The following is a 24796-nucleotide window of genomic DNA, read 5'->3' on the forward strand; positions in this document are numbered from 1 at the left end:
GCGGTGTAGTGTCGAGGACGATGGACTTTGCAACGCGGCGGTCGCCGGTTCGATCTGCCGGCGCAGCTGTTGGAACAGCGGTCAAGGTTTCTTGAATCTCCACGCATCGGTCGCCCGAGCAGCATGAGCGGTTAACAGTGCAGTTAGTCGATCGGCAGGTCCTGTGTAGTGGGGTACAATGTGGGTACTCGTACCTCTCCCGAGACACATGGCCAGTGTGGAAGAGTAGGCCAAATACCTTCCAGAGCAGCTCTCTAGAACTCTCTATATTGGAGGCACATCTGCCAACACACAAGCATGCAATAATTACCAGGCTGCAGCTGTAGACTGTATTCTCTTTACCTTATAGCAGCCTATCACAACCCCAGAGGGGTACTGCAAGATCCGCGATGGGTACTGCAAGATCCGACCATGTCCGTCCGGTGCTCGCCGAGCTGCATTGGCTTCCAGTTGCTGAACGAATAGATAAGGTCGCGCTAATTACACACAAATTGCTCGCCACAAATGAACCACAACACCTCGCTGATCTCATCAAGGAGCATGAACCATCATCACGCGAACTCCACAGCAGCCATCCAACAAAGACGAAGGTCACCGCATCACGCCGCGCTTTCAAATGCGCTTCTGCGGCCGTCTGGAACGCTCTTCCTTCCGATATTAGGAAGCCACTGGAGCTATGCACTTTAAAAGCTAAATTCTAAACTAATTTCTTTAGAACTGCTTTTTGTGTTGTTTTTTTCCTTCCCCCGCACCTCCGATTAGCACGGTTGGCTACGTATGATGCGAAAGAAGTTCAACACACACACCTTTTATTATTCCCATTTTTTATCCACGTCATGGCAGGGAGCGTGCACCGTTTGCAAATGTGGTCAATGTGTGGACCCCGATCCACAGATGGATCGCAAATATATGTTGTCGATCTCAGGATCAATTACAATAATCACTCGCGTAAGCGTACTATAGTGGGCGTGTACAGCGCCGAGTTACGATTGCATTCAGGCAGAGGGAGCAGTACTTTAATGCCCATCCTTTCCTCCAGACACACTACGTGGAGAGGGGACATGTGACTCCAACTATGAAAGATTGTATTTTACCAGGTAAGGCCCACTGGGCTACATAACGGCTCCTTTTTGAGTAGCGACCTGGCTACAAGCCATAGTTCAAGATGTTGATTCTAAATGTGGAGGGAAAAACAGGCGGACCCGGGGAAAAATCCGCGAGGCAGCTGTAACATCTCGCCACCGTGGTGACCTGCAGGTCAGAGTCACGTGGTGCGCGAGGGTGTCACGTGACCCACAGATCAGTGTCACGTGGAAGGTGACACTGTGAGCACAAAGGATCTTGGATATTTGAATTCTAATCTATAGCCGTCCGTAATTCCAGAGTAACGCAAATCACACGTCTAGCTTGTACGGCAAGTCCTCTACATCCTGGTGGGGTTCTGTTCCTGGAAGTCTGCGCGGAAGGAGAATACGCGAAAGGAGGTACAGGTAGTCCTCGACTTACGATCGAGATGCGTTACGACGACCCCGTCGTAAGTCGGGGACTACCTGTACCGTGTTTACGTGGGAACAAGGGGGTTAGGTTCCCGTGTCCGACTGAACATACGGGGATAAAATGAAAATGTTTCATAACATTAGTCCTGTTATGACACACATAAATAACATCCACATGGTTATTTAAATTGTACAACAACACACATATATATAATAAAACACAAATAATACAACAGAACAGATCAACAGATTATACCGTAAATTAGGAAGTTTGATTTACCTTGGAGGATGATGACGATGATGTGACAATGATGATGCTACTTTGGCAGACATCGGTGCACTCGCCCGCGCCACACTTTCCCAATTTACCTCTTCGCTTTTCTTGATAAATCTGTCGACTGGTAATGTTGGTCCAGCAGCGGACGCACGACCGCCACGAGCAAGTCTATCCAACAACTCTTCTTTTTGATCTGAAACTCATCACTGCCCTTTCTGACGCTTAAACCCTATGACCGAAATGAATGAGTAAAAACCCACCGCACACAACACGAGGCACAAAAAGCACAAAAAGGCCGTGGCACTTGAACAATAAAACCTTCACCATTGTGGATCGCACACCGTGGCCAACAATCCACTGCTGGACTGTGCAAGTGGCCGTCCCCCCACGATGCGCCGCTGCCAAATCGCTAAGTAGGAAGGAACAAGTAAACCCGTAAAAACAAAGTTTTTCACTATAAATCCTTTATATGTGTGGCTGCCACCTATGGGTCAGATGATTGCCAGTATTAAGCAATTGGTAATTAAATATTTAATTTGTTTTCCCTAAACAGTGTCAAATTTTGGGAAAAAAATTTCACGAAAATTAATTGTCACACACAACGAGTCTGTGTGGAAAATGTCAGCTCGATTGGATCACGAGAAGTGGGTTAAAAAACGAGCGAAAGATTTGCACGGTCCTAAGCAAGCAAGCGAACTTAATATAAAGGATTTAAAAATATATTCGCCTGTGGAGGACGCGGGGATCGATCCCACGACCTTTGGCATGGGAAGCGAGGGCGCTACCAACTGCGCTACTCCGCCACGGCCTGTGGAGGGGTTACGCTCTGGGCTCCTACACTGTGACGTTCAGCCAAAGCCATGAATGAGTTGTATTTGAATAAATGTAAAATAATTTTTTTTTGCCTAAAAAGTGTACAAAATTTTTTAAAAAATTTAACGAACATTCATTGTCTCGCACAACGAGTCTGTGTGGAAAATGTCAGCTCGATTGGATCACGGGAAGTGGGTTAAAAAACGAGCGAAAGATTTGCACGGTCCTAAGCAAGCAAGCACGCAAGCAAGCAAGCACGCAAGCAAGCGAACTTAATATAAAGGATTTAAAAAGGGGTGAAATGTAAACTGGTATACAAATACACAATCGCCAAGAGAATTCAAATTTCGCAATAGATAAATCCACGAATGAAGAGGTTTTAAGGTATAGCATGAATCTACGTTTGTTAAAGATAGAATAGTAATTATTAGCAACATTTTATCATGGTAATGTCAAGTATGTAAAACGGTACAAAAGTCACAACGTGGGTTGTGGTCCTTAGTTATTGAGTGGCAAAGGAGGTTGCTCTATCTGTGGGCCTAGTCATGACTAGTCGAAAACTGTTAGGTGCACATACACGTTCGCTAACTTTTCATTGTACACAGAGTATAACGTTAGTTCACGATAACTGTGTGGATGGCCATCGGGGCCTAGTTAACCTCACACACTGCAGGGCCTGAGTCGGGCCTAGTTGGTCGTGAACGTGTTCAAGCTTTAGCGTGGGGCCTAGCTGGACATGCATGTGCTCGGGCCTAGTCTGCCCACGCGATTAATCCTGCCGGTATGTTAACCGGTAAAATGGCTACGTACGGCGTGAAAGAAGTTCAACGAACACAATATCAAAAATATGCGTCGCCTGATATACAGTGGACGTTCCAAGATCCCGTGAAGTCATTCTGCAATAGTAGACCATCACTGGCCACATTTGTCAAATTTGGAAGAAATAAATGTCCTGCAAACGACTCAAGTGAAAGACGGACCGCGATATCAGTGGCTCTGACCATGCAAACTTGGCAGGACCCTGCTGAAAGATCATCGTCAGGCTCGGTGACACTTACGTGGGTAAACAAGCATTGTTGTAACAATAATTAGGTATATATATAATGTACCATATTTTGCTGGAATTTAAATGTCTCGCCAAACAAAGTGCGTGACGATTGATTTCAGTTAGTAAAATAGTTTAACGTAAAAATGTACTTTCGTTTTTCTCATCTGGACCAAAACCTCCTCAATCCAATGAACAACTGCACATTTGCAAAAATCTGAGATTCCAAAATACTTTTCCATTCACGTTCCTACCTTTTCTTTTCAAGACTTCACTTCAAAATTCTTTATTAATGTTCCTGATTTATGACTCACACGGTGGTGGAGGAAAGAGACACGTTAATGTCGAATGAAGCCAAAGACCCTTTCCAAATGAGCTGCAGCATTGGGCATTCCACATCGGTAAAGATGTTTAGGAACAGAGCAGCTGGATGTTTCCTCGAGTCCGAGCCAATTTTGCAAACGGATTGAAACCGGTGTTGTTCCAAGCAGCCAACTATGTTGTTGGTAAGCGTGTATTTGTGATGGGCTAGACTCAACGGAGAGCGCGATAGCAAACGTTCGGGCTTGCCGAGATATTAAATATCGATGCCGATGACTGTACTCCCATCATTGCAGTATCACAGCACAGGAGAGGATGTTACACCACCACTACACGAAGCTACCCCCCCCCCCAACAGGCAGAAATGATGCTCATGGCGCCATTTTGTAGAATTTTTTTTTGTTTTTGTAAAAACCGATCGTAATAAAAAATGCCAATTCCATGAAGTTCGGTGCCCAGGGCAATCGTGGGAATGTTCTAGACGGTTCCGTGCAACTCTCGCCCATCGATCAAAAGTTTGGAGAAAAAAAGTTACTTTTCATCATTTCCTCATTGTGGCAGGCTACGGTGTTGTACAGCGTCTTAAAGCTCCGTCGCAACGGCGTCTTCGTAAGAGTCGCCTTTGTTTGGTTGTGCCAGCTTCAGACATTTCCATAAACACGTAACAACTTGCATTTCATAACGCCCTGGAGCACACGCAGATGCGACACAGATATGCAACACGCACGCACGCGCACAAAGCACTGCACAAACCATGCGAGCTTACAGTATGCGTAATGAATACTGTGTAATGTGTACGCTAATGGCCGGGATATACTGTACTCTAGCTCAGCTCACAAAGCTCACAGTCACGAGATTGTGAATTCATATTCCGGCCAGGGTTGATTCACCTGATCACTATCATCATCATCGTCGTCGTGATCCCCCTACCACCTCCCTGGCAGGGATTTAGCAAGCACCGATGCACAGCGAGTTGATGGCCAGTCGACGCATGTTGTCGTCCCATGAATATACGGATTCCACCATAGGAACGTGGAATTTCCAACTTGTGTCTCAGAACCACCACGTGGGACATGACCCGAGACTCGACCCGAGACTCGTCGCGAGCTTACAACCGCGTCGTTCAGACGTCTTGACTTTACTGCAGTCATACTTTTGACATTCGACGCCAGTTCACAATGCGGACGATTTTCTGCAAGGGTTTGGGGTCTTGAACGGCACTTAACCAGCACACAGTCGGGGTTTGATCTGGTGCCGTCCAGAGGTTTCAAACAGATTTTTTTCTGTTTAAAAAAACTCACAGGCGACCGTCAGTTCCTGCAATTTATACCAGGAAATATAATTTAATTCTTATCTCGGGGCACCCTGGTATGCAAAAGTTGTGTCTTCAACTCCTATCCACCCTACCTCTCCCTCTGTGCTGTGAAGAGCCATTCCCCTAATTATTGCCTGCTCTACACTTATTCTTTTTATGGCCAGTGTCATTGATAAATGTGCCGAGTGTGTTTATTTTATTATTTGTGCTTTTTGCACAACTGCCAACGAAGTTATCACCGAATAAATATGCTTCAGCTCTGCAATACATTCTCGGCCAGTATTTTCAATTTCGGGAGAAAAAAAATTACAGGACTTTTTTTAGTTCCAGTTCTCCCCTGCTTGTATTTGTCGGTCAAACCATATTTTCGTCAACGCTTACATTTTCACATATTACAGCACATACCCCCCCCACCCCACCACGTTGCACTACTGGCTCAATGCCACACCGCCAAAACTATTTTCAACAAAACCATGTCCAGGAACTCCTACGGAAAGCAGAGCCCACGTTGCAACATTACATAATGGCTCAGTGACGTGCCATCGCAAATTCCCTGAGCTGCCACCCTCCCAAACGACGATGTGCGGCTACACGCGGGATTTCGCGCCGTATCACCAGACCCCACGAAAGATGTTGCAATCCGCGTCAGTCTGCCGTGTGTTTTTTGTTGTTGACAAAATGTATTCTGGCTGAGCTGCTGGACATTAACGAAAGTGTTAATCATCGATGGCCGGACAGGAATTTTAAATACAGGAGAACCCAAATCCACGGCCCTATTACCTACAACTCCTATTGTCCGTGACAGATGTATGGTCTGCGAAAACTCCTATTATCCACGTCCACATTTCTTGCTTTCATCCGCAGTTATCCGCAATTTTATCCACAATGCACAGCAAAGCGGTTATCTAATACTCACAATGTTTTCGTGGATAACAAATTCATCCCATTATCCGGGGATTTATCCACATAATTTTATCCCACGGTTAAGAGGAGTACAATTGCAGATAGCCTAACGGATAACAATATCCCACACATCATCGTAAAGAACAGGGGTTCTGTATAACAAACTGATGAAAAGTAAACACAAACTTATTGGACAAAGTCAAGGAATGAAGACTGCTGTCGATTCGAACACGCTACAAGAATGAGCTCGGACGGGATCTCGTACATGGCGATGCTGCACTTGGAAGAGGATAAAATATGAATATGGGAAGAATAGATGCAGGGGTAAAATATCTTTAAAGATAAAGTATTGAGATTGAACAAAAGCGGTGATACTGGCTTCAACAAAGAAGAACCACAGCGGAAATTAATTCAGCCCAATCGTCGCTAATGAGCTGACGGAAGCGGCAGATGATGACTGATGGCCAAGCTGGGACTTATCAAAGTAACATGTTTTAGAACTCACGTCCAGCCAAAAGTGTATCCCTATGCTGCACCTCCCGATTAGCTACGTTTGGCAACGTACAGCGCGCGAAAGAAGTTCAACGTACATACGTGCAAATGAGTGCTGGGAGATGCTTTTCTCCTTTGATTGCCCAATGGAACAGTGGTGGAGACTCCACATCCCTTTTGCCAGGACACAAATCTCTCCACGTGACAACCGCTATTGATGTCCTCGCACAGAACGTTGCAGCCTCACCAGATGGTGATCATTTCACAGACTCCACAGGGATAACGGCGGTGGTGGTTGTGATGATGATGATGATCGTGGCGCAAAGTTGAACCCATCGCACCATCTCATGATTTAGAGGCCTGCTGCTCCACCAATCTGTGCTGCAGCCCAAGATACACAAATACACACCGCTGCACAACGCCCATCGCTAGTTTATGTGAATTCAGTACAGTACTGTACACGATAGCACAACACACACACACGACGCAACAGGAGGGTCACTCTTCATCAGCTCAGCAGACTGGAACGTAGTACAGCGCTGCAGTGATGGTATAATGCTCTTATTTACACCAAGAAAGCCTCACTAAAGTCGTCAAGACTTTTTCAGATGAGTCCTAAATTTGGATATTTGGTGTATTGAATGAACGAGCGTTCGGTTTTGCTTCGGAGGAAACTGGAGAACCCGGAGAAAATAGCGGCATACGAGTGATGTGCGCTTGGCCTGCCGCACGGATAGATTCAGGAATCCGCCGATGTTTTGCTCTTTTGCTGGCCGCATCATCACAGCTCGAACCGAGGGCCACCTGGTTGGTGTCGCTGTGCGGCTCGCATTCCAAGCGAGTCCAGCAGGCTCAACATGATGCTTAGCTTCAGATGCGCTCAGGGCGATTCGGTGTTACAGTAAGTCACGGGAGTCGTGTGGAATCGTTTAAAATGCAAGGACCGAACCGATAACCAAATGATTTGGTTCATGCTGCGGTGGCAGTGGTGAGTTTAATGCGTAGTGGCTTTCGCGAGCAATATTAATCCATAAGAGTTTTTTTGGGGGATGGATCGCGTAAATATAAATGTGTCGTTAAACCCGCCACCACCCGACGCAGCCAACTAGTGAGGGTTGGCACGTACACAGAATGTGGCCAACTCGTTACTAGTACAGCACACCTGGCTGTGTCGGGTGGTGGAGGGTTTAACGATACATTTATATTTTTTGATTTAAAGCTTTCGTGACTGTAAGGATTCATATTCTTCGTTCTTTCGGTAAAGTCACGTAGAAGGGAAATAATAAAATAATACAAATATAAAACAATACAAATTCTCACGACGTTTCGACTGCAACACAAGCAATCATCATCAGGTGTGAAATCACAGCAAGAATTTGAAAAACCGCCACTTTTTTCAAATTTTCTTGCTGTGGATTTGACACCTGATGATGATTGCTTGTGTTGCAATCGAAACGTCGTGATAATTTTATTGTTTTATATTTGTATTATTTTATTATTTCCTTTCTACGTGACTTTACCGAAAGAACCAAGAATATGACACATTTATAGTGACACGATCTAACCCAAAAAAAACGTATGGCAGTGGTTCACAAGCACAATTAATAAATAAATATCCCCAACATTAATCAATAACACTGTAGCATTTTAATAAAAGCATTTGAGAGGTGACGTTTCATGCAGTGGCCCTTTTTCATAGCACAGCAATCGGCCACACAGTAAATGAATATATGAGTAAATCTTTAATTAAAGCTTTCGTGACTGCAGGAATTCATATTCTTTGGGTCTTTCGGTAAAACCACGTAGACAGAAAAAATAACAAAAACTATCGACGTTTCAATAAGCGGTCGTCTTCAGGAAAAAGCCTTTTGTTATTTTTTCTGTCTACGTGGCTTTACCGAAAGATCCAAAGAATATGAATATATGAGTGTCCATGATTACAATGGTCCTTATTCCTAGCGCATGGCCATTGTGTCGCCTTCATCACGTGCTATGAAGAAGGGCAATTGCCTGAAACGTTGCCCTTCACCTACATTTTATTTTGTTCTCCTTTAAGATCACAGCGTTATTGACGAAAGCGTTATTTTCTTTTGCTGATGACCAGTTACTACTTCAACCCACCGGTGTTTTGGAGAGTAAATCCACAACATTTACATTTTGAGTACCGTAACGTTTCGCTGGTAATTACATCCAGCATCATCGGGCGATTTGCCAGAACACACCGGTGGGCTGAAGTAGTAAACTAATTGGCGTTTTGTTTACGTGGCAAATCCCTTACTAATTGGCAGAGGTGGGACAAAGTCATTGTTATGCAAGTCCAAGTCGAGTCGCAAGTCATCAAATTCATGACTCGAGTCTGACTCGAGTCCAAGTCACATGACTCGAGTCCACATCTCATAGGTGGGACAAAGTCATTGTTATGCAAGTCCAAGTCGAGTCGCAAGTCATCAAATTCATGACTCGAGTCTGACTCGAGTCCAAGTCACATGACTCGAGTCCACACCTCTGCTAATTGGCCGTGTCGGGTGGTGGAGGGTTACGACACATTTATACTTACGCGATCTAACCCAAAAACCTTTACTATGAAGAATATTGGTCGCGAAAGGCCTACGTGTTAAACTGACCCATCTTATGTCTTGCACGGGAGCTGTAGCATCGACTCGCAACGCACCGCACACAACTACTCGCTCACTCCCGAAAAGAGAGAGAGACCGGGCTCGGAGACGCGTGGAACCACAGGCAAACCGGGAAACGATTCATTTTTCCACTCATCTAAAGAGCCTCGGCACCACGCTCGACCAGAATGTGTCGTTTAATCACCGCGCGCACAACATAGTCAGGACCTGCAATTTTCACGTCAGGGCTCGGCAACGCATTCGACCACGAGTGAGTCGAGACATAGCCAACACTGTGGCGTGTAGCACGAAATCGACAAGGCTCGATTATTGCAACTCGCTACTCTACGGGATGTCCGGAAAAAAACATTTGCAAGCTGCAGCGTGTACAAAAACATAATTTGGCACGCACCGTGACGACGGGTACTGCGAGATCCGAATGTGTCCGTCCAGTGCTCGCTCAGCTGCATTGGATTTCGGTTTGCCGAACGAATACATTATGAGGCTGCACTCATTACACACAAAGTGCTTGCCACAAATGAACCACGATAACTTGCTGATCTCGTCAAAGAAGCAGCATAAACACGACGCGATCTCCAGTCATCCTCGCAGTGTCTGTTAGCTAACCATCAAACAAAAACGTTCACTGCATCGCGCGCTTTCAAATGCGCTTCTGCGGCCGTCTGGAACGCTCTTCGTTTAGACATTAAGAAGCCACTGGAGCTTCGCACTTTTAAATCATCTACATTGACAAACTCATTTCTTTAGAACTGCTCGTTGTGTTTAGTTTGTTGTCCTTCCCCCGCACCTCCAATTAGCACGGTTGGCTACGTACGGTGCGAAAGAAGTTCAACACACATGCATTGGCAGGCAGCCTGTGAGCCGGTACCGAATTCTCCCCCCAATCTCTGCGATCCTCTACATAAGAAGACATTATCGGCCAACTGATGAGTGTTTTGCGTGTGCTAGGAAACCGGAGCGCCCGGAGAGACGCCACGCGTGCAAGGGGACACCACTCTACCCCACACAGACGACACAAGTGGAGTCCACATCGATCTCGACCGGCATCTCCTGGCAAGCCGGGGGTGGATGCCACCTCAATGTCAGCGGCAAGGGACATTCACAACGTTTGTGTGATCCACCGAGCCTGGCCCCCACAGATACGGATTACAGGCATGCCCCAACAGAGGACACCCATTCCCGTGGTATTCCTCCTCTCTTAGGGCTACATTTCCGTTGCTGGGCATGTGCTTGTCACCCTGACCCATATTCCAGCCACAATGGAGCCCTGCCCGAGCACACGTATGCTACGGCCAGTAAACGTAACGTCTCCCATTTCTACTCGTTCCCCAATCCGCGTGATGAGTGTAATTCTGAGCGAGATTCCCTTCATCACAGCAGACGAGCAACGCTGACCCAACGTTTCACGTCTGCTGGGATCGTTCTCTGTGAACTTCTCAGATTTTTTTTGTTCCATTTTTTATTCATCAACTGTCCATATATTTGATGGGACCACGGTCATAGATGGTGGCATGCACTAAATTACAACGTTATCTTCGTGCACACAAATCCAGCGTGCTATTTTTCAACAAGCTACGACTATACTACGAGAGAAGATAATAGGGGAGAAGGGACACTCGCTAAATTAGGTTCGATTCCCAGTCGGGGTGAGCAAAACTTTGAGATACTGCATGCGCCAGACACTCCTCAAAGGTAAAATGGTCGTACAGAACATTTTCTATGCTGGTGGGGTAAAGAGTGGGTAACCGTCACACCTTACAATCTTTGCCTACTTCAGCGATGTTCTTGCTGTGGTTGTCACCACCTGATGACGGACGCTTGTGTTGCGCCCGAAACGTCGTGATTTAAATTTATAATTTTTTTATCTTTTATTTTTTTTACCTATGTGACTTTACCGAAAGAACCAAGAACATGGATCCTTGCAGTCACGAAAACTTCAAATCTAGAAGGAACCTTACAATCGGTTCAACATAAATTATGCCCTTTCAGTATTTAATACCCAACCACATTGGGCGACTCACCCACGGCAAACATAGCTGATCACACAGCCACATTTAACGGAGCATCAACTGCAACGTAGTAAACAGCACGAGCGTAACACTACGGACATAAAGCCGTTTTTAACAAACAAAACTCTTCATCTGCGGCACATATCTGGCCCGCATTTCCTCACGCAGCGCACAGCTTGCAAGTCCGAATTTTTACAATTCCAGTTTGGATTTATACGACATCAGCAACATGCAAAAAAGTAAAAAACTCAACGCATTCGCCAATAACAGCGTGCGGAGTTAAAAAATATATATATACAACTGGCGACATGACGGGCAATGTCCCCTCTGCAAAGCAAGTGGTGAAAAAGAGGCATTCGTGAATGTCTTCGCTATGAAGAAGAGCCATTGCCTGAAACGTTGGCTGTCACCTAATTGTTGTTGTTAACTGTGCTTGTGCATCACTGCCAACATAGCAGCAGCAGCAAGCGGCCAGACAACAATACGTACAATAGCAGTGTTGTCGCACGACAACTGGTAATCCAGTAACCGTTCTCGGAATCGATTACCGGTTCTAAGATAAAGTTCATGAGCCGCAAATCACCTCCGTCGGGAATGCACCGATTGGCACGCGCAATCGCACAAACGACACGGCGGCACCTCCGATTAGCACGGTTAGCTACGTACGGTGCGAAAGAAGTTCAACGTACAGCACACAATCATGATGATAATTCTGCACCTCCGATTAGCACGGTTAGCTACGTACGGTGCGAAAGAAGTTCAACGTACAGCACACAATCATGATGATAATTCTGCACCTCCGATTAGCACGGTTAGCTACGTATGGTGCCAAAAAAGTTCAACGTACACACGTACACGTCGTCACCGCGTGGTGCATTTATCTTCGTTTCTCAGTTTAACGGTAAAAGGCGCAGCCCTGCAATTGCTCACTCGCATCACTGCTGGCGGAAGAGCCTCCACTCGTGGGAATTATAATAGGGGGTGTTTGGTCTACTCTTCCACGCTGACTGGACGTCTCGGTCGAAGGCGGCGTGTACGTATAGATGTATGTCAAACTTCTTTCGCACCGTACGTAACCAACCAAAAGATCGCTTCACTCTGCTGTCGGGATACGTAACTGCCTCCCTGAACACATTGTCGGCGAGATCACCGATTCTGGTCTTCAGGCCCTCAAATGCCGAGCTCGCACAAGGAGCATCTCCTAACCTCGCCACACGCCTTGTAGGAACCGAGTCTTTGCGCTGCAGCGGACCAAAGGATATGCCGATCAGATGTACTGATGTGTGACATGGCTATTGTTCACAATTGCACCCAAATAAAACTAAAACCCGTGCTAGTCGGAGGTGCGGGATGCCCGCCGCACTGAACTCCTCCGCACACGACCTGCCGATCGGCTGACCGCCGTGCACCCAATTACACGGCTGGGTGGACGGGAGGCCGTGTGGGGGATTTAAAAGAAGACAACCTTGATTCTAGATTTGAAGCTTTCGTGACTGCAAGGATTCATATTCTTAGGTTTTTTCTGTAAAGTCACGTAGGTAAAAAATTAAAATTAATAAAAGTAAAATAAAAATCACGACGTTTCGGAGGCAACACAAGCTTCCGTCTTCAGGTGGAACCGTCACAGCACGATAGCTGTATCAAGTGAGTCACTTGATTTTAATTTATTTTTTATTTTACTTCACTTGATACAGCTATCGTGCTGTGATGGTTCCACCTGAAGACGGAAGCTTGTGTTGCCACCGAAACGTCGTGATTTTTATTTTATTTTAATTTTATTAATTTAATTTTTTTACCTACGTGACTTTACCGAAAAAACCTAAGAAGACAACCACCTTGCACCATCGTCTCAGCCGTCCTGCCGGGGGAGATGGAATCGAACCGGCGACCTTCGATTTGCTGGTCCAGGACGCGAACCGTTAACCCCACTACGGAGGCTCCCTTCACTTGTCGTTCTCAAATGTAAACTCGCGGCGTTCATCGCTGTGGACGTTAGTACGCGAGCAGGAATCCGGTAACCGGGTTGTTTTTCAAATCGGTTAGCGGCAATGCAAAATAAAACCCGATTTGAGCAACCCCAATTAGCGGAGCGCGTGAACGCCGCCGCCGTGTTGATCTCCACTCAAGCGTCCTCGCGAAGAGCGTGCAAGCCAAGTCAGAGCACAGCAGCGTGTGACACCTTGGAGCTGCGAAGCCAACCTGGCACAGCCGGCACACGTAGACGGAGCCTAACGTGAAGCACACCTCAGACGGACAACAGACAGCATCAACGTAGCCAGGTCGTATCACTTATACCAAGCGGCACACGGTTGTCCACGAGCACAGCTGACGGTGTGTATCGAGCAGTGCACCTCGTACACAGCCGGCACATCCAGGACAGCGAACTGCGTGAAGCACACACAGCCAGCGCGTAGCATATGGGCAACGCGCACCGCACACAGCACAAAGTAACGTGAAGTAAATAGTCTACAGCATATAGTCAGGCCATCGAGCATTGCCGATACATATCACTTGCATAGCATATATTACACAATAAGCACCTTGTTTGCACGTTCTACTTCATAGCACATAAATAGCACACGACCAGTGAAAGCGTACTGTGCTAACCAATGCACTTTATGTAGAGGAATTACATGTACACAGCCAATGTACTTAACATAGCTTATAACACACAGCACGTGCCATGCCTATGTAGCGTACAATGCACACATAGCCTGTGTGGAAACATAAACTCGACATAGCAAACACAACACAGACGGGCGAGCACGGGTAGTAGCGCACGCCACATGCTACATAAACATATATACATCTACATAAATCTATACATAATCAGTCATGATCAATCATGATCAACCATGATCAATCATAATCAATCATGATCTATCCGCCGCTGTCATCTCTCGCAATCCTGCGATGTGAACAAATCCAACCGGCACCGACGCCACGCCACCTGATTTCATCGCTCCATCTCCCCGACGGACGTGTTCTCTCTATCACTCTCCTCTACGCCGTTCCCTGCCACTCACCGCTCGCCCGAGTAACCTTCTCGAATCCACGCGTTCATCTTCATACTCTTAGTTCTTTCGGTAAAGTCACGTAGGTAAAAAATGAAATCAAAATTAATAAAATAAAAATGTGATTTTGATTTTATTAATTTTGATTTCATTTTTTACCTACGTGACTTTACCGAAAGAACTAAGAGTATGAATCCTTGCAGTCACGAAAGCTTCAAATCTAGAATTTCCTCTTCATCTCAGCGAAATTCCAAAGCGTGCATCCCTACACGCAGTACCTGCACGGCACTTCTCTCTGTGCGCACGTTTGTTCGGCTGCTGTTCCATCTTCTTTGTTATCCATATCTCAGTATTTCTGACCAGTCTCCCATAGAAAGGTGGACCGCATCGATTTAAACTCGTTATTCTTTAGACACAAAGCTGCGTTGCTTTTCAATATCAAGATCAGCTATTCCGTCAGGAACTCCGTCTGCCTCTTTGCCCAGTAAACACATGTCAATATTGGGCCACAACGCTGGTTGGGAACCATTGGAACAACGGTGGCCCAACGCTCCATGTTCAAGAGGTAGTCCATCACATTGATGCCAGTCTGCTTTTAATAGCACTCGCACAGAAACCCATCAACTCAAAGAGACCCATAAACTCAAACAGAGATCCGTACACTCGTACCTAAACCCATACACTCACAGAGGCCCATAAACTCACGCAGAAATCCATACACTCAAACAGAGACCCATACACTCACAGAGACCTATCAACTCACACAAAGACACATACACTCGCACAGAGACTCATATACACTAGTACATAAACCCATACACTCAGAGACCCATCAACTCACACAGAGACCCACCCATACACTCAAACAGAGACCCATACACTCACAGAGACCCATCAACTGAAACAGAGATCCGTACACTCGTACATAGACCCATACACTCACACAGAGACTCATATACACTGGCACAGACACACGTGCATATAAATTGTTGTGTTTTCAATTTCTCCCTCCGACAGATGGACACTTCAATTGTTTAGCAACTTTGCTGGAAATGTCCTCTATTTTTTTTTATAAAGTTTTTTGGTGGTATACGCTTCACATATACATCGCGATAGATGCGTACAGTGTATCTGTAGACTCTAAGATTACATGCAGGAAGCACGGGCGTGCAGATTAAAAGGGGAAGTCGATGAAGCCACGTGGCACGCTTTTGCCAAACTTATTGGCGCAGCGGCATGAAAAAACATTTTCCCCAAAACTGGATGGGCGAAATAAATGCACGCAACGTGTGAATGGAGAAGACCTCCAATCACCCGAGATTTGGCTTGTGACAATCCCTACGATGTACGAACGTGCAACGGTGATGAACCAGCTATACTCCTGTAACCTCATCAAAAGTCGGGCTCGGGATAAATCATGGGGGGGTTAAAAAGCCAAAGAGGTCACATACAGCAAGTTGGCAAAACAAACGGAGTTTTGACTATCTTGGTGGAACACAAACCCGGCATGCAACAGCGGAGAGAGCAATGTGTTCATAATGAATCTAACCCATGGGTGATATTGGTCGCGAAAGGCTACGTGTTCATCAGAGTGATAAAGTGTGAACCTGAGCAAGCGAATTGAAGGCTGTCCTGGCAGCGGTGATAAGACAATAAATTGGTGGACTCTGGCAGGTTGGGACTCGGTAAAGGTTTGCCCAGCGTTGGCATGCGGTTGAAATCGTTAGATCGACGTTTGCCAAACGTTCTCACGTGGTAGGGAACGTTGGAGCAACGTTGGTCCCGACATTCAATGTTTACCGGGGAGTGCTTTGGAAAAGTTCAACTTGATTGTGAAAAGTAGCAAACCAATGTTCACAAGGAAGAAGTTGTTTATTGAGCTCATTCCGCTACTACTACCTGCTATGGAAAGTTTCAGAAACATGGGACATCTACAAAAATATAACAAAATAAAACTTTACAATTTTTCATTTTACTAGGTATGGCTCCACTGAGCTGTATAGCTCTTTTTTAAAAGTGACCTAGCCACAAATGATAGCTCAACAAAGTGGCTTATCATAGCAGCCAAATACCCTAAGCGCTTGATGTTGAGTCTAAATCTGGAGGGAAAACCCATGGCTGACTATGACGATACTGTAAAGGTATCGTTGTAGGCTAACTGCAATGAATGCATAGCATGCTGAACAACTGTATGTGGACATTCAGTGGATATATTCTGCTCCTATTCATAATCTGTACAGCCAGCGTGTTGAACTTCCCAGCACAACAACTTTACGACAAATAGCAGCACAAAGTTAACACTACACACAGCACACACACAGTTAGCACTACACACAGCACACACACAGTTAACACTACACACAGCACACACACAGTTAACACTACACACAGCACACACACAGTTAGCACTACACACAGCACACACACAGTTAGCACTACACACAGCACACACACAGTTAACACTACACACAGCACACACACAGTTAACACTACACACAGCACACACACAGTTAACACTACACACAGCATCACACACAGTTAGCACTACACACAGCACACACACAGTTAGCACTACACACAGCACACACACAGTTAACACTACACACAGCACACACACAGTTAACACTACACACAGCATCACACACAGTTAGCACTACACACAGCATCACACACAGTTATCACTACACACAGCACACACACAGTTACCACTACACACAGCACACACACAGTTAACACTACACACAGCATCACACACAGTTAGCACTACACACAGCATCACACACAGTTAACACTACACACAGCACACACACACACAGTTACCACTACACACAGCACACACACAGTTAACACTACACACAGCACACACACAGTTAACACTACACACAGCACACACACACAGTTAACACTACACACAGCATCACACACAGTTAACACTACACACAGCACACACACACAGTTACCACTACACACAGCACACACACAGTTAACACTACACACAGCACACACACAGTTAACACTACACACAGCATCACACACAGTTAACACTACACACAGCACACACACACAGTTACCACTACACACAGCACACACACAGTTAACACTACACACAGCATCACACACAGTTAACACTACACACAGCATCACACACAGTTAACACTACACACAGCACACACACACAGTTAACACTACACACAGCACACACACAGTTACCACTACACACAGTTAACACTACACACAGCACACAGTTAACACTACACACAGTACACACAGTTAACACTACACACAGCACACACACACAGTTAACACTACACACAGCACACACACAGTTAACACTACACACAGCACACACACAGTTAACACTACACACAGCACACACACAGTTAACACTACACACAGCACACACACAGTTAACACTACACACAGCACACACACATAACACTACACACAGCACACACAGTTAACACTACACACAGCACACACACAGTTAACATTACACACAGCACACACACAGTTAACACTACACACAGCACACACACAGTTAACACTACACACAGCACACACAGTTAACACTACACACAGCACACACACACAGTTAACACTACACACAGCACACACACAGTTAACACTACACACAGCACACACACAGTTAACACTACACACAGCACACACACAGTTAACACTACACACAGCACACACACAGTTAACATTACACACAGCACACACAGTTAACACTACACACAGCACACACAGTTAACACTACACACAGCACACACAGTTACCACTACACACAGCACACACAGTTACCACTACACACAGCACACACACAGTTACCACTACACACAGCACACACAGTTACCACTACACACAGCACACACACAGTTACCACTACACACAGCACACACAGTTAACACTACACACAGCACACACACACAGTTAACACTACACACAGTACACACACACAGTTAACACTACACACAGCACACACACAGTTAACACTACACACAGCACACACACAGTTAACACTACACACAGCACACACACACAGTTAACACTACACACAGCACACACACAGTTAACACTACACACAGTACACACACAGTTAACACTACACACAATACACACACATTAACACTACACACAGCACACACAGTTAACACTACACACAGTACACACACAGTTAACACTACACACAGCACACACACACAGTTAACACTACACACAGCACACACACACAGTTAACACTACACACAGCATCACACACAGTTAACACTACACACAGCACACACACAGTTAACACTACACACAGCATCACACACAGTTAGCACTACACACAGCACACACACAGTTAACACTACACACAGTGCACACACAGTTAACACTACACACAGTACACACACACAGTTAACACTACACACAGCACACACACACAGTTACCACTACACACAGCACACACACACAGTTAACACTACACACAGCACACACACAGTTAACACTACACACAGCACACACACACAGTTACCACTACACACAGCACACACACACACAGTTAACACTACACACAGTTAACACTACACACAGTACACACACACAGTTAACACTACACACAGTACACACACACAGTTAACACTACACACAGCACACACACACAGTTAACACTACACACAGCATCACACACAGTTAACACTACACACAGCACACACACAGTTAACACTACACACAGCACACACACACAGTTACCACTACACATAGCACACACACAGTTAACACTACACACAGTACACACACAGTTAACACTACACACAGCACACACACACAGTTAACACTACACACAGCACACACACACAGTTACCACTACACATAGCACACACACAGTTAACACTACACACAGCACACACACAGTTAACACTACACACAGCACACACACAGTTAACAGTACACACAGCACACACACAGTTACCACTACACACAGCACACACACACAGTTACCAGTACACACAGCACACACACACACAGTTAACACTACACACAGCACACACACAGTTAACACTACACACAGCACACACACACAGTTACCACTACACACAGCACACACACACAGTTACCACTACACACAGCACACACACACAGTTACCACTACACACAGCACACACACACAGTTACCACTACACACAGCACACACACACAATTACCACTACACACAGCACACACACACAGTTAACACTACACACAGCACACACACAGTTAACACTACACACAGCACACACACACAGTTACCACTACACACAGCACACACACACAGTTACCACTACACACAGCACACACACACAGTTACCACTACACACAGCACACACACACAGTTAACACTACACACAGCACACACACACAGTTAACACTACACACAGTACACACACACAGTTAACACTACACACAGCACACACACACAGTTAACACTACACACAGCACACACACACAGTTAACACTACACACAGTACACACACACAGTTAACACTACACACAGTACACACACACAGTTAACACTACACACAGTACACACACACAGTTAACACTACACACAGCACACACAGTTAACACTACACACAGCACACACACACAGTTAACACTACACACAGTTAACACTACACACAGCAGCACCATGTATTCATGCCTCTGCAATTAGTGTATTGTAACTCTCACAGGTGTTGAGCCTCGTGTTAAATCACTTTATTTCACTCGACAAAGGTGACTCTCACTGTGAACATGGGAATGGTTACGTTGAATGACAACAGCGTGTAGCCCTAGTGTCATGGTGAGGTTATTCGTAGGCGGTTTAATTGTGGGAGGATAGCACTGAAGGTCTCGGTGTCAAACACACAGCTACTATACACTGTAGCTATAACACACACAGCTACTATACACTGTAGCTATAACACACACAGCTACTACACACTGTAGTTATAACACACACAGCCACTATACACTGTAGCTATAACACACACAGCTACTACACACTGTAGCTATAACACACACAGCCACTATACACTGTAGCTATAACACACACAGCTACTACACACTGTAGCTATAACACACACAGCTACTATACACTGTAGCTATAACACACACAGCTACTACACACTGTAGTTATAACACACACAGCCACTATACACTGTAGCTATAACACACACAGCTACTACACACTGTAGCTATAACACACACAGCTACTACACACTGTAGCTATAACACACACAGCTACTACACACTGTAGTTATAACACACACAGCTACTATACACTGTAGCTATAACACACACAGCTACTACACACTGTAGCTATAACACACACAGCCACTATACACTGTAGCTATAACACACACAGCTACTACACACTGTAGCTATAACACACAGAGCTACTATATACTGTAGCTATAACACACACAGCTACTACACACTGTAGTTATAACACACACAGCCACTATATACTGTAGCTATAACACACACAGCCACTGTATACTGTAGCTATAACACACAGAGCTACTATATACTGTAGCTATAACACACACAGCCACTATATACTGTAGCTATAACACACACAGCCACTGTATACTGTAGCTATAACACACAGAGCTACTATATACTGTAGCTATAACACACACAGCTACTACACACTGTAGCTATAACACACACAGCCACTATACACTGTAGCTATAACACACACAGCCACTATATACTGTAGCTATAACACACACAGCCACTGTATACTGTAGCTATAACACACAGAGCTACTATATACTGTAGCTATAACACACACAGCCACTATACACTGTAGCTATAACACACACAGCCACTATATACTGTAGCTATAACACACACAGCCACTGTATACTGTAGCTATAACACACAGAGCTACTATATACTGTAGCTATAACACACACAACTACTATACACTGTAGCTATAACACACACAGCTCCTATATACTGTAGCTATAACACACACAGCCACTATATACTGTAGCTATAACACACACAGCCACTATACACTGTAGCTATAACACACACAGCCCCTATATACTGTAGCTATAACACACACAGCCACTATATACTGTAGCTATAACACACAGCCACTATATACTGTAGCTATAACACACACAGCCACTATACACTATAACTATAACATACACAGCCACTGTACACTGTAGCTATAACACACACAGCTACTACACACTGTAGCTATAACACACACAGCCACTGTATACTGTAGCTATAACACACACAGCCACTATACACTGTAGCTATAGCACACACAGCCACTATATACTGTAGCTATAACACACACAGCCACTATATACTGTAGCTATAACACACACAGCTACTACACACTGTAGCTATAACACACACAGCCACTATATACTGTAGCTATAACACACACAGCCACTATATACTGTAGCTATAACACACACAGCTACTATACACTGTAGCTATAGCACACACAGCCACTATATACTGTAGCTATAACACACACAGCCACTATATACTGTAGCTATAACACACACAGCTACTATACACTGTAGCTATAGCACACACAGCCACTATATACTGTAGCTATAACACACACAGCCACTATATACTGTAGCTATAACACACACAGCTACTACACACTGTAGCTATAACACACACAGCCACTATATACTGTAGCTATAACACACACAGCTACTATACACTGTAGCTATAACACATACAGCTACTATATACTGTAGCTATAACACACACAGCCACTATATACTGTAGCTATAACACACACAGCTACTATACACTGTAGCTATAACACACACAGCTACTATATACTGTAGCTATAACACACACAGCCACTATATACTGTAGCTATAACACACACAGCCACTATACACTGTAGCTATAACACACACAGCTACTATACACTGTAGCTATAACACACACAGCTACTATACACTGTAGCTATAACACACACAGCCACTATACACTGTAGCTATAACACACACAGCCACTGTATACTGTAGCTATAACACACACAGCTACTACACACTGTAGCTATAACACACACAGCCACTATATACTGTAGCTATAACACACACAGCCACTGTATACTGTAGCTATAACACACACAGCCAGAACAAATGAAACGCACTAAACAGTGTGTATATATAGCACGCAGCCGGTAACTAGATCTGAATGTGACACAGCTAACAACAGCACCACATAACCAGGATACTGAACATAGCAGCACACAGATTAACATAGTATAACACACGTAGCTGGTACACGGGGACTAACACAGGATAGATAACAGCACTGGCTCGTGTACACAGCTGATCAATGTGAACTGGACACAATACAACAACACGTTGTGTAGTTAACCACATAGCCAGCACCCAACAATACATAGGTAGAGAATACAGCTGAACGTATCGTGTAACACTGTAAAGTTAACACACATCATCAACACACGGGGCAGCTATCAAAGTACAATATAAATAGCCTGTGTATAGCCATAGTATTAACAGGGCATAGCTGACACACACAGCACATTATACATTATCTACAGCCAGTCGTAAACATGATTAAGGCATGGAATTTATATCTGACACAGCACAGAATACGCAATCCAGTCTAGACATACTGCTGCTATACATAGCACACCGCCTGCAGTCACATCACCAACACACGGCATAGCTGACACACACACACAGCACACTATACACAATACATAGCCTGTGTACACACATCACCAACACACGGCATAGCTGACACACACACAGCACACTACACACAATACATAGCCTGTGTACACACATCACCAACACATGGCATAGCTAACACACACACACAGCACACATAATATACAGCCAGTGTACACACATCAGCAACACATGTCATAGCTGACACACACACAGCACACTACACAATACATAGCCTGTGTACACACATCACCAACACATGGCATAGCTGACACACACACACAGCACACACTACACACAGCCAGTGTACACACATCATCAACACATGGCAGAGCTGACACACACACAGCATATTACACACAGCCCGTGTACACACAGCATCAACACACGGAGTAGCTATCACACACACACTACACACAATCATAGCCTGTGTACACACATCACCAACACGTGGCATAGCTGACACACACACACACAGCACACTACACACAATACAGTGTACACACATCATCATCACACGGGGTAGCTATCACACACACACTACACACACTACACAGCCCGTGTACACACATCACCAACACACGGCATAGCTGACACACACACTACACACAATACACAGCCTGTGTACACACACACACACAGCACACTACACACAGCCAGTGTACACACACACACAGCACGTACCATAGCCGTGTAGTTAGTCCTGGGGAACAGCTTGCGCCCTTGACTTCATTTAGTCTCCCGTGACAGCTGGCAAGTTGCGTGCAACTTTATAAACATGCGTCGTGTGCGAGTGTTGTTACACACACGTGTGTGTGTGTGCTGTTACACACGTGTGTGTGTGCTGTGACACGTGTGTGTGCTGCTGTGACACGTGTGTGCTGCTGTGACACGTGTGTGCTGCTGTTACACGTGCTGTGTCATGTATGTAGTAGCCCACGACGCGTGTCAGTGTGTGTGTTAGCTACGACTACACGCGTGTGCCATGTATGTGGTAGCCCACGTTGTGTGTCAGCGTGCAGCAGTGGCCCATCACGACGTGAGCAGCAGCAGTGGTCTCAGTGTCTGTGTCTCAGTGTCTGTGGCTGTCTGTGTGTGTCTCAGTGTCTGTGACACTGGGGGGGGTGGGAGCCCTGCCAGAGACGGTGCCCAAATGCTGTCGAAGCTGAGGCTGACGCCACGCCCCCCTCCACTCTCTCCCCTCTCCCCCACACTCTCTCATACATACACACTCTCTCACACACACTCTCTCTCTCTCACACTCTCTCCCCCACACTCTGTATCATACACGCACTCTCACACACGCTCTCTCTCTCTATCACACTCTCTCCCCCCCCACACACACTCTCCCCCCCCACATACACTCTCCCCCACACTCTCTATCATACACACACTCTCATACACTCCCCCACACACTCACTCTCTCTCTATCACACACTCTCTCCATCCCCTCTCCCCCCACACTCTCTCCCCTCTCTCTCTCACACTCTCCCCCCCCCACGCTCTCTCTCATACACTCACACACACTCGCCCACACACTCTCTCTCACACACTCTCACACACTCTCTCTCTCTCTGTCCCCTCTCCCCTCTCCACCCCCCACGCTCTCCCCACGTGTCTCTCTCTGTGTGTCCGTGTCCCGCTGCTCGCTAACAGCACTTGCCCCAGCAGTCTGTCAGGGCTACACGGGGGATCTTTGTCTTTGCTTCGGTGGAGCGGTGGCGCAGTGGTTGCCGCACTGCGGCGCCGCTACGGACCCCGGGCAGCAGC

At 45.6% G+C, this 24796-nt stretch overlaps 1 protein-coding gene across 1 annotated transcript in view; it reads right to left on the reverse strand.

Annotated features, from left to right (window-relative positions):
• LOC144947692 (nuclear factor 1 A-type-like) overlaps positions 1-24272 on the reverse strand; it is a 101902-nt gene extending 77630 nt beyond the window's left edge. Inside the window, exons 1-2 of the mRNA XM_078876990.1 lie at positions 23711-24272; positions 343-453 (exon numbers count right to left, since the gene is read on the reverse strand). Of these exons, the coding sequence (XP_078733116.1) occupies positions 343-453; positions 23711-23713 (114 nt within the window). The 5' untranslated portion in view covers positions 23714-24272. The remainder of the gene's footprint in view (positions 1-342; positions 454-23710) is intronic.
• Between the last annotated feature and the right edge of the window lie 524 nt (positions 24273-24796).

This window comes from Lampetra fluviatilis, chromosome 46, assembly GCF_964198595.1.
Source record: "Lampetra fluviatilis chromosome 46, kcLamFluv1.1, whole genome shotgun sequence".
NCBI classification, from domain to species: Eukaryota; Metazoa; Chordata; class Hyperoartia; order Petromyzontiformes; family Petromyzontidae; genus Lampetra; species Lampetra fluviatilis.